The sequence below is a fragment of the Haliaeetus leucocephalus genome, unplaced genomic scaffold, assembly GCF_000737465.1.
Source record: "Haliaeetus leucocephalus isolate CR32 unplaced genomic scaffold, Haliaeetus_leucocephalus-4.0 Scaffold702, whole genome shotgun sequence".
In the NCBI taxonomy this organism is placed as follows: Eukaryota; Metazoa; Chordata; class Aves; order Accipitriformes; family Accipitridae; genus Haliaeetus; species Haliaeetus leucocephalus.
The window spans coordinates 5279462-5298055 of NW_010973138.1; the positions used below are offsets into that span (position 1 = coordinate 5279462).

The following is an 18594-nucleotide window of genomic DNA, read 5'->3' on the forward strand; positions in this document are numbered from 1 at the left end:
CGGCCCCGGCTCGCCCCGGTGCCGAGACGCCGGGAGCCGCGGGGTCCGGCAGCGACCGGGACCCCGCTCCCCCCTCGCCTCCCCGGGCAGGGGGGGGCTTCTGGCGGCAGGCGGCTGTCCTGGGTATGTGAAAACCGCCCGCGGAAAACAAACCCCGGGGGCTGGTTTCGAGAGATACCCAACGCCGCTCTCGGTCCTCCCCGGTCCCCCCCGCTCCCCCCGGCCGCAGGTAGAGCAGCTCTCCGTGTTAACAAGCAAGCCCGCTCCCAACTTCTGCAAACAGTAAAGGGTCAGGTTCTCCAAACAGACGAAAGCAAGCGTATGTAACACTGAGATAGTTCAACCTAGAAATACGCAAGCAAAAAAAAAAACCAAACCAAAAAAAAAAAACCCCAACAAAACCAAAACCAAAAACCCAAACCACAAACCAGGAGAGGGTTTCCTGACGAGCTCCTGAAATGTTTTGCTGGGAGGCACCTGCTTGCCGGGGTGCTCCTCGTCCCCCCCCGAAACAGTCCCTCTGTGGACCGCTAAGAAATGAGTCCTGAAATAGCTTGCCACCTATAAAACAATCTCACTGGTTTTATACTAAATATTGAATATTCACAAAGGCATTTTTTAAAGTCGTAATTTTTAAGATCATTTGGACCAGGAGCTAGAAATTTCAGTTCAGATCATCCCTATGCTGCCAATATTTTATTTGCATCTGACAAAAAAGAGCGGAGTTTTAGCAAGCATTTGCTAACAACCGTTGCATCAATAAAAAGAGAGAGACAGAGAGTTTTCTCTTCATGTTTCCTTAGAAAAATTTACTCATGATGTTTGATCTTTAGGATCAGGATATTGTTTCAAACCAAAATTGTCATTTCCATGCTTTTTTTTTTTTTTCCTAAAATAAAGAACGATTCGGAGAAACTTAGAAAATAATACCTAATAACTCTAATAAGGTGCCGTATAGACTCGTTGTCGAAACGCTGTTAAGAAAGGATCTAGATCTTAATTTAAAAGGCCAATTTTGTTTGATTGATGCAGCAGAAGTAGGTAATTTAGATACCCGGCAGCACTGCACTCTGATACTCTTCCCACTTCTCTGGAAATACATATTTTTAAGAGCTGAAGAGTACAACAAAGTACTAGATAACTCCAGTCAGCAAGTCCCAACTTATCTGTTTAGTCTTTTTTCTAATGTAAATGTTTGTATTTCTGTTTCTATTGTGTGTGACTTTTAACTCCAGTTTCTTTTCTGGGCTGTGTAAGTTTTATACTTGTTTCTAATATTTTCTTCACCTGTCTTATCACTGAGGTTACCTTCAGTGTAATTTGAAAATGGTGATTTGAAATATTTGTCCTGTAAGAGACAACTGACCCTGGATTCACAAAGGTTTTTCATCCCTTAAAATGCTAGCATGTATGTCCTTAAACGAACATGCAAACATTTGCATCGCAGGGAGGGGAGGGTAATGCCCCAATTTTCCCCTTTCCTTTTCTTGTGCCTTTAATATATGTGCATGCATTAAGGTTTTACGGCAACTTTTTAAGAACTGGGTGAGCATGCTGGGTTCACAGTTGTTGATCTTGTGAGCCAGCGTGCCTCATGACACAAAGCTGTGCAAGAAGACTTCCTAGCTTAAATGTTTCAAGCAGGGACTAATTTTATGCCAAGATCAGGGAAATTTGAAAAGTGCAATGCTGAGCGTAGCACAGGCCACAGAAATGCATTACGGCACACAGAGGAGAACAAAAAACCAAAAGCCTGGGCCGCAGAGGAGTGGGAAAGAGGAAGTTGAAAAATATACGTGAAGAGGGAATTTTGACACAGTGATCTTAACTTTGCATGTGGAAGTGAAAATAAGGGTTATTGGTGACAAATGGGAGAGCACCGAAGTGAGAAACGCAGCCTCCTATAGAAGGAAAGGCTGTGAAATACCTGAGACAGGAGATCTCTCTCATATTATGGGAGGTAGCTACGGCTGGGGAATAAGCATCAGAGCCACTGATCCTGTTTGGAAAGAACAAGTGTGATTAGGAACTAATAGAAATAAGACTGGGCTGTGACAAGTTTCAGACAATTATAACTGCATGGACATAAGCTAGAAAATGCTAACAGGAAGGAAAAATAGTGAGCTGCAACTCAGAGGACATGATGCAGGACTACTTCCTCTTAGAATGCCTAAAAGAGGAAATAAAAACTAGCTAGATTTTTTTTCTCTCTCTTTTCTTTCTCTTTGGTGGTAGTCCTGAGGTTGCTACTGTAGACTCGATTGGGGGAACAGCAATGGGATCTAAAAAAGCATAATAGGGGACCTAATTCAAGATCTTACTTTTTCCAGAGTAAACCAAGAGACACACCAGACATCCATTCGATTGTAGGAGGGTAAAATTGCTTTGAGAATTCAGTCCTGCTCAAGAAGACAAGATAAAAGGAATTTTTTTGTCATTTAACCAGTGTGAACATTGTAGATACAAGTCAGAAAATTTAAGGTTAGAAATCTATGTAACTCTCAGCACATTGCATCAAAAACACAGCGATCCTGTGTTCCTAAATATTTGTTTGGTAGATGCTGGCACCAAGGAGCTACAGCGCAAACATTTCAGACCAGGTGAAAGCTTTGTCTGAGCGATTGCAGATTTCATTAGTTCAGATCACAATTTCCATCCATCAGGTTGCGGGTGAGGTCTTAAGTCAATGATTTGCTTCCATGCTTCTAAAGGAAGAAAAGAAATTGTTCAGTAAGTTGTGATTAAACATTCGATTGAGGCCTGCTTTTCCATGGACTTACTCTGAATTTGTGCTGGGACAGCTCTGTGTGGAGCGGTGGGAGGAAAAGATAGGGAACTGGTGCAGCTGTGGGGACTCTGACCCTCTGTGTCCATGAGATGATTGGCTCAGTTTTGTTTTCTCTTGAATTTTACATTTCCATCATTGTGCTGACACCACTGTAGCTTAAACATAATGCTACTGATGTACATCAGGCCAGAATCAGTTCCTGTTACTTGAATTTATTTATTGACAATTACAGAAGTATATTTTGGAAAGCTTATTTCATGTATTTTTCATCTCGGAGTACACATTATGCTGTGTAGTTCAGAGGTGCATCCACGTAAAAATTTTTCTGTAGCTCTGCAAACTAGGAATGGAAGCAATTCCTGTTTTCCCCAAACAGCTTCTTAGTCTACATAGATTTTTGCTGTTGCTGCTTTTTCCTATTTTATCACATTACTTGTTGATCTTCTGCGCCCCAAATTAAATGCCACGTAAGGAAGATAAGGCTTCTGCTCCTTGATTTCATAGGTGGTGGCCTTGGGAGACGTGCCCGATGGGACGCTGGTAACAGTGATGGCTGGGAACGATGAAAACTACTCTGCAGAACTCAGAAACGCCACAGCTGCCATGAAAAACCAAGTAGCAAGGTTCAACGACCTCCGATTCGTGGGTAGAAGTGGAAGAGGTATGTGTTTGTTCTCAACTACACTTCAGTCACATTCACCAGTTATGTCAAGTTCTGGTTACGTGAAGGGAATTTGAAGACAACGTCTATCGAGTTTTCTGCAGCAGGGGATGCTGCAAAAGCTGGCGTAGGCCAATTCCAAAGGCACAGGATTAGCTATATGTTTTTCCTTGTTTTATCCTGGCCCGTCCTCCCTGTTACTTCAGTTTTTAAACAGTAAAATCTCATTTAAAAAAAAAAAATCACATAGCAAGTCACATTTTGACTCTGGAAGCTGCCCCATCAAATTTATAACAGCACAATATTACCCACATTTAAGTTTAAATAGCATATTTTCAATTTAAAATGAGAATTTTCAACTTGTGTAAAGACTCATGACCGTCTTGGGGCTCCCAGGACTCTCGGCAAGAGTTGGTCCCTGTAACAGAATGAGTCAACCTGAAATTACAAGTAATTCCTGCATAGATCTAAAAATTTTCCGGGTTCATCATGACCTGGTGAAGGCACAGGGCACTTTTTCTGACCTTTCTTTCTCTGAAATAGACGTAGAACAATATGCAGTAGTCCTGTTATTTAATGTGCTCCTGCAAAGTGGAGAGAATAGACCAGACCAGACCAGATGAGCTTAATATCTGATTTGCTGTATCTCTGTGCTAACCAGTAATTACTAGTATATAAATAAAAAGGCCTTATGAGTGTAAATAACAAATAAGAGTCAAAGTTGACTTAGACTAGAACTATATAAAAATGTTGTTAGGAGGCTGCAAGTAGTACCTGACACATGCGGCTCACGTCGCATGTGAGTGGGCAGGTGTACAAAGCTTGATCCAAAAGCCCGTAAAATCAGCAGAAGGACCCTTCGCAACTTCACTCTTTGGCTCCAGTCCATAATCTTAAACCCCATAAATTCCACGCAATCATGTTTACCTTTCTATTATAAGATTATTTTAAGCGCTCCTTTTGCATTACTACCCTTGTTGCTGTGAGTGGAGTCCCTTTGTGTGGGTCAGGGAGGTTCAGTAAAACCCACAGAAGAGAAGCTGGTGAACTGTTGCTCAGAAAAAGCTCGGAAAAAAGATCAGCCTCTCTCTTTTAGGGTCAAGAATGAAAAGCGGTGGCATCTTCCATGTGACTTCATGTGATATTTACTTAATTTATGTATTTTTCTTCTGTTTCATTCGTATCCTTAAGTAAAATCGGAACGTAACATTAGGGCGTTCCAAACACAGCAGCGTTATTTAGGGACGATTCAGTGCTGTAACCCTCGCAAATTAAAATGATAGTGTCTACTGCGCTTAAGTAGGTTTCTGTTTACTACCTTTTTGAACAATTTGTGCGATGGTGTGTCTCTGAACCAAATTGAGTACATGGGGCTCACTGACCCCTCCTCACCATTTTCCCCTCCCCTTCTCCCCCTGTGAGCATCCGAGCCATCTCCTGGTGCGTGGTTGCATGCATGGTTCTTACAAACATGAACAGAGTTATGAGCATGCTTCGGGAGAGTTACAAAGCTGAGCCACTTCTGCTCGCTCGCTCGCTCTCTCTCAAAATGTTTTATTCCAAACGGGGGATGGGTCAGGCTTCAGACCGAGGAAGTTACCCTGATTATACCCAACAGCCTTTATTTGCCTTTGAAGTGAAATGCATCTGTAGATATTCTTCCAGTATAAATACAGTCAGCAATTGTGGAAGAGCATGGCCCTGTTGAAACATACGTGCAAGCAGTAAATATGTTTTAAGAATAAAATACCAATCCAGTCCCTCTGTGTCCTGCAGTATTTTTAGCTGAGGATGCAGAGGGAGATGTCTTTTAAATCGTGTTGTTTGGGCTGTCTTCAAAATGCACTTGGTGGAAAACACCCGCAGCTGAGAACGTAGCTTCGTAATGCTAGCAAAGAATAATAATAGGGTAATGCAGAGAAAATTATATCCATTTACTGAAAACATGAGAGATGCTGTAATGTCTAAAACTATCAGTCATTAAACATGTTCATTTGTTATATTAAAGGTACCACCTTTTCAGTAAATGGAATTTGCATTATGATTCAGAGATGACTGTTTAGAAGATTCAAATGAATAGCTGGCAAAGTGGCAGAGAAGCTAATAAAAACAAACCTGTAGTTCAGTTCCTGGCCATGGTAATGAAGCTAGAAATCATAACAGTGAAGTGTGTGAGTTTCAAGGTCAAAATCCAGTGGCTGAGAGAGAATAGTCCCTATTCATACAAAAAGCTTGGTGGGGAGCGTCGTTGAGCCCCTTACTCCACTATAAGCGGTTGCTACTGGCCAGTCACTCCTGCACAGACATAAACCTTGTATGTCGTATGATATTCGGGTGCTCGGGATCCTTTAAGCGATGGAGTGATTTGGGAACGCTGCATGCTATTAGTCAGTCTTCGAGGTTAAATCTCATCACCTCGATTGGCTGCCCATCTTTGGAGCAAGTGACTAATGTATGCTTTTGTTTACTTCTCGAACAGGGGATTGTTTTCCAAAGGTGGGGATTGTTTGCATTTGGTACAGGATTTCTGAGGTGCTGTTCTGTTGAATTTGTATAAAGCCTAAAGCATAAGGTAGCTGCTTCAAAGGGCATTGCTTCCTTTGATACTTCGCTAGAGGAAAATTAACTGAAACTTTGTTTGCTGTGTAATATTTGAGTTTGAATAAGTTCAGTTGCCACCAGTGATAATGCAATGCCAGGAGTGTTATGTGAACAGTGATTGAAAGTTCACGTTGGTTACAGTCAGAGTGAACGCTCTTTGTGTACCTCATGTGATTTAAAATCCCTGCCGGAGAATAAGGAACGGCTTTAACCGGTGACAGTTCCCTGTGCATTGGTTATCGCCCAGGTGTGACCATCCCCATTAAAAGCCTTGCCGAACCGATGGCAAGCCACCGCTCTCTCCTTTCCAAGACAGCAGGAAATTGTCATTCTTGGCATTCTTAATAAATAGTTTAAATTTTCTTCTGTGGGCTTTAAATGAAATCTAGCAAGACAGTCTGATGGCTGTTTCAAAGGTAAGATTATTGCCCACATTTTCATCTCAGTGAATAAGTGTCTCTGTGCTGACCGTGGGAGAGTTACAGCAATTGCCCCCATTCGGAGGTCTGATCCTGCCTGTTGGTCAGAGCCGATGCGCCAACCAAACATTGGCCAAAGCTTAAAGAACTAAACTGTGTTTCAGCGTTCGTTTTGTATCTAACAGCAAGCGGTTGCCCCATGTTGCTGTGCCTGTGCCTGTCATTCAGAATTACAAAAAAAAAAAAAAAAGCACTTGATTTTCTTGACACCCAGAGTGGGAGCTGAGAATATTACAGGTCGCCCAAAACATCGAGATGTTGTATAAAAGCAATTTGGCTCGCTTTCTTGAACAAAACAGATTTACATTGGAATTGGCTGGGCTCCAGAGTTACTATTCCTCACCCTAGTTTGAGAATGCTACTGGGAAAACCTGCCTGTCTGGCTTGTAAGCTCAAATAAGTAATTTCTGAAAGAAAAATGTAGTTTAAAACTTCAGCCAATCTCAGTCCCCCTTGCCTGATTACCTGGTTAAAAAAAAATTAATCTTTATTTTTCCCCCTCTCTTCATAAACACTTCAAACTTCAAAATGCTACTACTGCAAAGTACCCTGTTTTCTTAATGCATAATGAACTGGTTTAGGTTACTATGATGAAATAAATCTGATGCAAAAAGCCTGACACCATAGAAGTTCATTGGATAAAATTAAAAATAAATAGTTATTTTGGAGAGGGAAAGCTTCGTGGCTCGGTAAGCATTACATATTTTCCTCATGGAATCATTAATCCCAGTAACTATCTTCTTTGTAGAATGTAACATTAAAAAAAACCCAACAAATAAACATGTTTTCCAGATGAAAATAATTATTAATAGGTTATCATAATAGTAGCTAATGGGGAAGTGTCTTGGCTTGCTGCGTAAGATCTCAATCTAAAGCTGAGAGCTGGAGCTGGAGCTTTGTGATAGCTTTCCAGCAAGGCCTTTTTAAAAACTGCATCTTGGAAAGGACTGAAAATTAAGCCTACGTATGTATTTCCTACTAGCTATTGGGATTAGAGTCACAAATAAGTTTTGCGATAGTTTTCAATTTCCACAGAGCCAAAGAAGTACTCCTTTTTCACAGGTGTAGCTGGTAGGAGAACACAAGAGAGAGATATTACCAAGCATAATCAGAAATTTCTGCCATCAGAACTCTTCCTTCTGGATATAATTTTGGGGAAGAAAAATCAGTTTAAGCTGGAATCTCAAAAATACTTCAAACCCAGAAATTACTGGCCTGGATTCTGAATCCAATTACTTTTATTGGTCTTCTGAAGTCAGAATTTTGCTCCTTCTGTGCAGCTTCAACTTGTGGTTGCATTATTTGAGCACTTTGTTAAAATTTGTTTTATTTTTTACTGAAACGCATTCAAAATTATAAAAGTATGTGCAAAACAGAGGAGGATGCTATTCAACAGGATTGTAAAGTCAGTATTAAGCGGCCGGCTGGGTCCTGGTCCAAGCCATTGGAATGCTTCAGGGGATGCGGTATCAGATACTGGAGTAACAATGAGCCGTGCTTGCCAGACTGGACAAAAATAGAAGAAATCCAACAGCAATCAAAACTGAAAAAAGAAGAGTCAACTGATAGAGTTTAAAAACAACCACTTATTTATACTTCAGATTGATAAGGATGCGGCACTAGCAGGATGCTATGGCCAGCGGGTGGGTGGTTTGGCCGTAGAGAAATGGGGAGCTCCTTTGAGACATCCTGCAGCCCTGCCATCGCGTCGGGCACCACCAAGGCTGGCATGGCCTTTGGGGTGGGACAACTGGGCATCTGCAACGCTGCTTGCCCAGGGCTGCTGCTGCCGGTCCTGCTGTCCGGGGGCAGCGGTTGAAGGAAGGGGCCACACCGCTGGTCCTCGCCCTGGGTGTGTATTAGAGGGTCAGTGTTTATCACAGGACTCTTCTCCCTCCAGTCTGGCCTGAATGGTGATTTTTTCTCTAAAAGACAGAGGCCAGGAGCAGAAATTTTATTTTCAAGTGACTTAGGGTTGCTTAGTCGTGTCATTGATTTTAATTGAGATTTCTGTGTAAACCAAGTAGCCGTGGAAGAATTCAGCGTGCAGAGTCCCCGCACTGGTACAGAGGAGCTGATGCCTATTTCGAGCCAAACAGCCTGGGTCGATGTTAGATTGATCAGCAAACCAAGCCCTTGCAGGACGACGGCTGCCTCGGTGCTGGCCTTTGGCAGGGACGTAGTGGCAGAGGGAGGGGAGGGGAGAAGACTTTCTCATGACGCCAGTGCCGCCCGAGTCGTCTTCGGCACACACTCGCTACGTGCAGCCGGGTTTGCATGAATCGCTGATTGTGTAAGAAAGTATATGTATGATGCAGCTCTGCGCGGGGGTTTGACTCGGAAAACATCATGTGGTCCGTGAGGCTGAGCATGACTGCGGCTGGCTTTGCCAGCTCCCAAACACTCTCTGCTGGGTTACTTAAAATTTCGTCTGGGCAAAAAAACTCTCGATCAGAAAGCGTCAACAGGAGAAAAATAATGGCAGAGCGATTTGGAGAACTTCCTGTCTCCGGGAGCATTACTGCTGTAAACAGTGGCCATGCCAAGTGCTGAACCACTGCCCTCAGTCCAATAACAATAAATCTATTTTTTGGTTCTGCAGAGCTCTGCTTGTACATTTTTGAAACTCGGGCTAATGATGAGGATGAGGCAGACGCTATCCTCTGAGCATTTTCTTATTTTTTTTGCCATGATAAAAGGAGTTGGGCTTACCAGGATACTGCTTAGGGAAAACAAAGTACCTCTCTAGATGAAAAGGCTACATAGTTTCAAGAGATCTGTTTGCCCTTTTTTTTTTTTTTCTTTGTTTTTATTTTGCTTTTTATTTTAGTGTGCCCTCCTTCAGAGGCTGCTTGAGTTCTGGTAAAGAAATACTTATTTTTGTGTGTACCTATATAGCTATATATGTATGTACCTGTATTACAACTCAAGTAACAGCTGCTATTTTATCATCAAAATAAAATCATTCTGAGAGACAAATTAGGACCCTGGCTTCAGGGCTGGCTAGTGAACTTCAGCTAACTAGCCTATGGCATGCAGTTCTTGTCAGCTCACTCAGGATTAGCAGGAGTGAGGATGCTGCAAATCAGTGGCTTACAACTGCTGTCAGGAGTCTTTTCCAGCATAGTCATGTGCATAAACACTCATCAGTCTGAATCAGTCTCTGTTCCCTTCTAAAAAACCTTTAGCAGCAGTAAAAAGATAGACATTCTTTTTCTATTACCTTAATGCCGTGTGACTCCCCACCTCTTTTGCTCCCATCCTACTTCTCCCCTGTTTTTCCCATCATATTATTTCAACGCCGCTTTCTCAGCCTCTCCAAATCAACCTCATTCCCTTCATCTGTGTCCTGCATCAGTCTCTGTCTCTTGTCCTCCTTCCTCTATTGATGCTCCTCCTGCCCGTCCCCTCTGAGAGCTGCTGCCTCTCAGCACAGGTTGGGATTCCTGTGTGAGCCTTTATCACAGGAGTGGGTTTGGGCCTCAAAGTGTGCTGCTAGGAACTATCCTAAAGTCCTTCCACCCTTTCCCACCACTCCCTCCGAGGACGGGGAGCTACCTGCTGTGTGGCATGGGGACAGAGCAGGCAGCGCGTGGGGCAGAGGGAGGAAGTTCTAGGGAGCGAGGTGAGGAGGAGGAGGAGGGAAGCAGCTGCTCTGAAGGCTTGGTGCCACAAGAGCTCTTCAGTGGGGTGGTGCTTGGAGCGGTGCGTATGCACATCAGTTCCCTGAAGTTTAGGGAGGAACTGAAGGAAACGCTTTGGCAAGGCCACAAAGTTTCCACAGGCTAGACTTTATGCACCACAACTCTAACACAGCTGTGTCCGTATCTAAGGCCACAGAGGTTGCTCTACGTTTGAAAGTCATCTCTGGTGGAACTTGGCAGGTTCCAAGTTCATAATGGCAGTGTTATCTCCCCCATCACTGACTGCATGGATATCCATCGAGTGACCCCAGACCTCTTCCAAGCTCTGAAATCAATGCACATTGCATTAGTGTAATGACAGCACAGAGGAGTCCTTCCTCTAAGAAAATGAACTCAAGAGTAAACAGTCCCAGTGCACACTCCCATGCTTAGCTAGCTACTGAAGAAGTGACTTGTCAGGTTGTCTTCTGGCGTTCACCTGCTTTAGGCCACTGCAGGCGGAAGTCCATCGCTTGCTAAAATGGTGCTGATGCTCCTTGCCTTTCATATTCAGAGCAACGCGTTGCTCTCCCAGTGAACCCACACCTTCCTTGTTCCCTGTACCTGGTGCCTCTGCCTGCAGCCATGCCGAGAGGCCATCATCTTCATTGTCCCACAGGGCAAGGAACATGTTTGTTCCCAGCTCCTGCACCGTGCCAGAGCACTGAGGTATGTCAGCATCTGGCCGGACAGGTAGCCAGACTTGGGCTGGTCCCAAATGAAAGCCAGTGCTGGAAAAAGGGAGAGGGACTGAGACAAAATCCACGTCTCAAAGGGCTTTTTCTAGGTTCACAGGGCAATGCACCATGAAATGAAGGTGCCTCAGAACAGGATCTGCCAAAAGCCACAACACCCATTATACCGAGGTTTTCCCAGTCTGACGATTAGGCAAAGGATGAGAACAGGGCTTTGAGGGGTGAAGAAATCATGGGTTCAAATACAAAAGCAGTCCTTGGAGAAGAGAGTGGAACGAGGTGCTCCCCTCACCCCAAACGCTGCAGCTACCAGCCCCAAGAGCCATGCGTGCACCACCCCTCTGCCTGAAGGACCTCTTCTCCCGGAGGACCTGCAGCCGCTGGAGCCACCAGCGTTGAGGACTCTGCCACCCCACCACAGCCATCTGGCCACGGTGCCCTTCAGGGAGGCGTGAGGTGTACATCTGAGGTGCATCCTACGAAGCAGGGACCTTCCCTGGGGAAATGCCGTAACGCTTAAAGCGGGGATAGGGACCCCCATGAGAGGCTGTCAGTGGGTGAGCCCTGAGCAGCAGCTCCCAAACCAAACCTCCCTGAGGGCAAGGGGCAGAGGAGGGCTCAGGTTGTGGGCTGGGGCCAGCTGACCACGCTGAGATGCTCCTTCCCGGAGGCTGAGCTTGCAGCCCTGAGGGCACGGGGCTGTTTTGCAGGGGAAGCCCCCTCATATATCCACCACGGCTGCTGCTAGGCACCACCTGGATGGGGGGGTGGGAGGGGTGTGGGATGTAATTTTGGACTTAAGCATTTAAATCAAACCTGAATCCCACTTCAGGCAGCTAAATCCTCTTGTGAATCTGGGCCTTAACTTTTTCATGTCTCTCTCATCGCCTATAAAGTGAGGGTGATAATTTCTACCTCAAAAAGCCTATTAATGGTTCGAAATTATAGCTGGTTAAGGACTATTATTAGGCTTAAGGATCCCAAGGCATTTTCTGTGAGAAGGTGGTAGCTTTGCATTTAAGCCATTTCGTTTCGAACTGTCCTTTCCATCTGGTGTTCCTGTTGCTGTTTTTCCCTTTCTCTGAACCATTCAGCAGTGACACAGCAGTCTGCTGAATGATCGTTTCTTCGTTCTACCCTAGAGCCGGATGCACTTCGTGGAGGCTAAGTCATTTCTGAACACTTATTCACAAACAGCCCAAGCTCTGGTATAGAGAAGCACTTAATTTAAAACTAAAATGATATTGCCCTGAGAAAAAAAAATCAAAAATTCCTGATATGTAGTAGGTCACAGCTTGACAGCAGAGGTTCAGGTTTTGGGGGAGCCCACTCACAGAAGCATCAGAGATTTCCACTGGAGTCATCTTTGGGGAAAAAATAATTCCACCCACTCAAAATCTGTGTTCAAACATTAGTGACATGTACGTTTGTATAAATTGCATATATACTTTTCAAGTCTTTAAAGTATTTTAACAGTAACGATTGCATTTTAAGACTCAAACTGTAATCTCCTTGTGCTGCCACTCTGCTGCAGAGGCTGGGCACCCCATAGCATCTCATTCTTCCTGTGCTGTAATTATTGTCTCCACCCAAGTTCATAAGAGTTTTATAGTGGTTACTGCAGCAACTCCACTTATAGTTAGAGGCTGCTTGGCTTTTCCATTAAAAGGTCTTCCCCCCATTCAGGTTTTTAATGCTTTAATCCACTTTGCAAACTTGATCTGCAGGCTTTCAGTCTAAGAAGGCATCCCACCCAAAAAATTCAGTTAAAACAGGGCACTTGGGTTGTCTTTCAGAACAGAATGGAAAAACACTTTTTTTATGTTGTCAAATATTTTTGCAACTCTGGTGCACACGCTCACACACACATATGAATATACCACCTCCATCACAAAGCCTAAAAGCTGGTATTTACATAGGACTTAGACCTAAGGATGCTAAAGTACAAATAATGCTCCTGCCAGCCAAATTCCTACCTCAGCTTGAAATAGTCTCTCTTCTGAACTTAGGCAACATCACAATATAAGGGGATTCCTGGTGGTTTTGTGTGTTTGTGGATTGTTGACGTTGGCATAGAAAAGTGACTAATGTCTATGTTAACTACTGGGTGTCACCCTAACCTGACTATTGTAGGACACCCTGTCTTCAGAGACCTCCTTCTTGCCGCCTCGCTCCCAAATCTCTTGACCCTATGCCTCTTCTCCTCAGTTAGTTCATTTATGTCCTTTCCCATAAGCTCAGAGTTATTCTCCTACCTGTCCCCTGCTGCAGCTCCCTTCCTGATATATGGACATGACCATTAATACCCACACCTGGTATCTCCTGCTACTCAACTGCCACAGGTTTTTTTGCTCTAAACAGAATAAGTTGTGCTTTTGTGGCATCTCTGCTGAAGCACTTTCACAGGAAAAATAACATGAAAGTAGTAGTAGTAACCTGAGGGAAGGAACCCGAAGGAATCCAGTTGAGACTGATGCCTTGCGTCTAACGTTTTCGACATAACATTTCAAATGAGCGCATTTCAAATCCAAGTTTCTTAAGCAGAGAAGGGCTGTCGGGTGCCTCGCAGGCAAAGAGTGGAGCGGCAGCGGCAGCGGCGGCTGCACTTTTACACACATTGTCAGGCTGTCAGGGAAGGGATTAGCACAGAGGCCCCTGCAAGGCTGGAGGAGGCGGTGGATGGTATCATCATGACAGCACATGGGACTGGGAAGTGAAACCGCTCATCAGCGCAGAAGTGAAACTGGCTGCGCACAAACTCTTGTCAAATTAAAATGTAAACATCTGGCCAAAAAAAAAGAGAAAAATTGTGGCTGTTTTAGTGAGCTGAGTCCCACCCTTGCAACACTTGAAAATCTGAGCGATCCCTGTTTGTGCAGTGGAGAATCACTCTTCTGGGGGTTTCAGATCAAATACTAAAGGTGTTAGTCGCTACAATAATGGATAAAAAGCAGCGTTCAGCCAAAGATGTGATTTTTGAGTTGATGGTGACACGTTTCTGGAATGCAGCGTGTTAGCATTTTTTTGTTTATGCCAGCAGGAAGATGTCCTTTTTCCTGAGGAAAGGGATTTGAGCATTAGTACCACTGTAGCACAGCAAAGCAGGGGAAAACAACTTTAGGACCTGCTACCTGCATGGACATTCTCCAGTGCAAAGAGAAACATGTAGTGTAGGGGACAGGTCTTGTAGCATGCCTGGTACACCTGATGACAAGGCGCACGCACAAAACATTACTGTGCATCACCAATACGTGTCTGTTGGAATAGCTGCTGAGGGCCCGAGAGAGCTGTGTTTTAACAGCTGTAAGTTACACCAAGTAGAGAACCAGCATCTGCATCTGTTTGCTTAAATATTTCATGTCCACAGCTTGCAGACTTTGGGTTATGTTTTTGACTTATGAAATAAGAATATTGTCAGGGACAATTTCTAGAAGAGTGTCAGGGACTATCCTTATCACCCAGATAATGGGCTTAAGGTAAAAATTAATTTTAGTGCCTGCTTAGATTGACAGCGTCTCTATTAATGTTACTTGATTTCAGTTATGTAATTTTGGTTGCTTAATACAGTTCCTGTGTTGCCTTAGGTTAAATGTACATACACTTCACCAAAATAACGCCTCAAAACAATTCCACCCCAGACACAACCTTCTTCTAGCCGTCTCGCTCCTGGAATCCCCAGAGCCGCGGCAGGAGAGGCAGGTGGCTCTGCTGCTCTCCACCACAGCATTTGACTTGTTAGCCAGAAAAAAGCTTGGAGAATGGGCAGGGAGGAAAAGAGAGTGAGTTGCACGTCTTGGTTAAGCACTTGGTGGTGCTTCAGGGAGCTGGGAAGGAAAGGGACGGGGAGAAGCCAGCGCCAGCCACACTCCCGCAGCAGCGAGTTGCTTTTCCACAACTTATTGCAAAGCAAATTCAGTAGATCATAGCTGGGTCCAAGTTTGCAGCAAGGCCATTTTTGGCCATTTTCATGGCAACTTGGACCCATATAAATCCAGAACAAAACACCTATTGATTTAATGCGATGGAGATTTCATTCTGGGTAAGTAGATACTATGTAAACACAGATATAAGAACTTCCTGGAGTGAGACACTCAACAGAAATGTTCAGAAGTATACCTTTATGCTGACCCAGGCTGATTTGGCAGGAGACAAGTGGGTGTATTTCCCAAATCTCCAACTTGACACACACTTACACCTGCAAAACATCCATATAAATACACAAACAGATCCGTTGCCCGTGCAACTGATTTGCATGGGCAGTTCTTGCATTTCGTTGGGCAATCACCCCGATTTGCTGACATCTCCCCATGTTCGCATTTATCTGTTGGGACCATTGGTCTGTGGCAGTCAGACTTTGTAAACCATTTACAGCATGGTAGCAAATGAGGTGAATAACAGTTTTTTCTTTTATTTAAATTCAGTGGTACTGTGGTCCTGATGATAAACAAATTATGTTATTTTTTTGATGCCGCTTACTTCCGCTGCAGCTTTTTTCTGATGAAATAACCACTGGACCAAACATAACCGGCAAAATTATATTCTGACTGTGTGAAACTGTCACCAGAGGCAGGAGAAAAGAGTCACCATCTGAGCACAGAATTTGGACTTGTGCAGGTTTTTTGCAATTGGACATGTGACTTGAGCACCTACAAAAATATTTCACTTATTTGATAAGCAGCAGTTAACTAATGAAGGATCATATTATGTTGGCCCTTCTGATCCTATTGATTACATTTGGAGTACTCAGGGGCTTAAGTGATAAGAATGGCAAAATTTGGCCCCAGTGTATAATAGTCGACATTTGAGAATGAATACGTGAGTGTGTGTGTGTGTGTATTACATGCTGCCCAGAGATACAGTCAGATATGTTATTAAAATGCAGTAGGCATCTTCACTTTGGCAAATACCCAGGAAGATGTTGTGAGAAATTGTAAAGATGTATAAAATTGATCATTTAGCGTGGTTTAATAAAAGTAAGTACATAAGCACTAAAAAGTAGAAGCTGGATAAAAAAAAAAAGTATCACAATCTTTCTTGCTGGAACCTGGAAGTCTCCCACTAATATAATAGAAATGTTTGTAATATAATTTGTATTGCATTTGTGTATTACATTTCATATTTTTCCATCTATACCTTTTGTCCTTGTCAGCACAACCATTCTTGACTCCTTTCCCTTTTTTCTTCTTCTTTTTATCTACTAATTTACTGTAACAATTAAACCCCCCCCCCAAAACTGTAATGACACATCTGTGATCATCAGAATAAATCCCAAAAGCAAAAGATAGTAATTGTAACCACATAATCTGTTGGCCTCCCTTTCCTCCTCCTCCACCACAGGCAGACTTCTGAGGCTTTAACTCCATTTTTTTCTGTCCTTATTTGGATGAACCTTCATCAATGGAATCAACGGCTTTTTTTGCCTGAGAAAGAGGTGGATTAAAATGAAGTGATAGGTTCAAGATGTGGCCTCTCTTCCCTGTGTCTGTTCTCATTCCCCTTTGCATCTGCCCATGCAGCCACTTATATTTTAAGTCTGCCTTCCCACCTCCAGACCCGTCTGGTCATGACACTGCTCAGAGATGACTAAAGCAGCACACAGGAGCTTCATGTGACCATGTTGTCACTTGGGATTCATTTTTTTCCCCTTGGTTCCTCTCAAACATTCCCAGGGGCTGTAGCTTACAAGCCTATTGCTCCCTCTAGAGCCCTTCAGTGCTGTTCTGGGGGACCACTTAAATAATAATCTCTCATCATGCTAGATGTGAGCTCACCGCTCGTTTTGCTTCCAGCCTCTGTCAGGTGGGATGCAGACTTCAAGTTCCTGTATTGCAGTGTAGAGCACGGGCACACCACCTTCACATGCTTGCGTCTTGGAGGCTGATCTTCACCTTTTGCTGGTCCAGGAACAGTATTGCTGAGCAGGTGCTGGTGGACAATATTAAGCTTTGTGCTTCTTCTTAAGTTCTCACAGCTTTGCACAGTGTCAGAGGATCTCATGAGCAATCCTATAAAGTCATGAGCTGGGGACAACCGGTTTAATCCATCTGACTTTGGCTGTCAAATCAGCAGTGACTCTTGGGGGCACTTTTGGTAGTACAGTCTCTAGCAAACCCATCAACAGAGCCTCTAGGTATAATTTCAAAAGTCTGTATTGTATTTTGGCCAGAAATGCTACTGTTTCCATTATTTTTTGTAGAAGGGTTCTGGCCTTAATGCTCTTGCAAAAACAATCATTACCAAGCAATTTTTCCTACCCTGGTTGTGAGGGAAGACTTGATGGAAGCAGTGACTCTTGTGCTCTTAGGCACATGAGGGTATGCCTGGTGTCTGTGGGAAGGGTTTCCAAACGCAAAGCCCTGTCTTGCATCTGGAGAATTTAATCCTCGTGCTCATGAGGTGCTATGTGCCTAATATTAGGAGCTGCCAGGGATAGTTACAGAGAGAGCAACAGTCTCTGAAGTTACTTTTGCACCCCAGAGAGGCACAGCTGGACATTGACATCCCCCTTCAGCCCTTCCACCATCGGCAAAGACTCCTGTGATGACACAGTAGCAATCGGCTTCAGTATACTGAGGCATGCATCATAGACCTGAGCTACTTTGAGTATGATTTTCGGTAGTTTTATGGAACTGTTTAACCCAGAGGGTCTCAGATTTTGATATTAGCTAATGAAGGGCTACGTGCCAGCTTGCTGTGACTGCTAGGACATCATCAAATTGTCATCATGACTATTGGAGGCATCCAAACCAATGTTTCAGAATGCCTTCTTTGGGTGTTTGGCCCCTCTTTACTGTCACTAAAGAGGTCAGTCCATCACTTAAGCTGTCTAACTCAGTTTTGGTGGCACCCACCCGTTTCTAAGTTGAGCAGAGACACTAAGTGCTCAGTGTAGGTCTTCTACCAATAGTTAGGAGGTCACTTAGGCATCAGAAGTCATGGCATCTAATACAGGCTCCGGTGCTAAGGAGTCTGAATACAGCCTCCACTGACTAATCTAGTATTATTTCTACCAGTTTAGTCTGCTGCATGTTGCATATGTATGTGTGTGTATGTGCATACGCTTGTGTGTAAGTGTATTATGCAAGTGTATGTTGAAAATAAAAATCTGTATCATAACACATAAAAGCAAGGAGGAGACATTTATAGTCCTGCTGTCATCCCAAAACAGGAATATTCATAAAACACAGATTTCACTAACAATACCTCCAATCTAAATCTACCTTTGTCAACCAAACACATAAATGATGAATAATGTAGAAGCTATGAATAAAAGTGATAAAACCACTTAATAAAGCTAAATGTAAATGACACAGAATAACCAGAGAAAAAGCACAGACAGAATTATTGGTAAGCAGCAATGAGTGACACGTAGGTTTATGGTTATATAGTCCTGTGGTTAACCAGTATGTGGTTAATGAATAGTCTTCTGTCAACAAGAAGTAAGCTAAGTGTCTTCCTGCTTTTGGCAACTTGTGTCACAACCTTATACAGGCTCTGAGATCTCTTCTGTTCTGTAGAAAATCTTGAAAGTAACTTCACGTCCCTCTTCTTCTTTATTCTGGTCTTGTAGACTGGTAACGTGGACACATTTTACTCCATTTCGCTATAGGGGTTTTTTTTTCCTGTGTTTCTTTTCCATCTGGAAAATCCACAAGACCCTTCTAAAGAAACACATCGACTATGTATT

General features: G+C 43.6%; 1 protein-coding gene across 4 annotated transcripts in view; it reads left to right on the forward strand.

The window, feature by feature from the left end:
• The window catches only part of RUNX1 (runt-related transcription factor 1), a 169690-nt gene that overhangs the window by 99245 nt on the left and 51851 nt on the right, over positions 1–18594 (forward strand). For all 4 annotated transcript variants that reach the window (XM_010580359.1, XM_010580361.1, XM_010580358.1 and 1 more), the window contains one exon: positions 3293–3449. In XM_010580359.1, coding sequence (XP_010578661.1) covers positions 3293–3449 — 157 coding nt within the window. The remainder of the gene's footprint in view (positions 1–3292; positions 3450–18594) is intronic.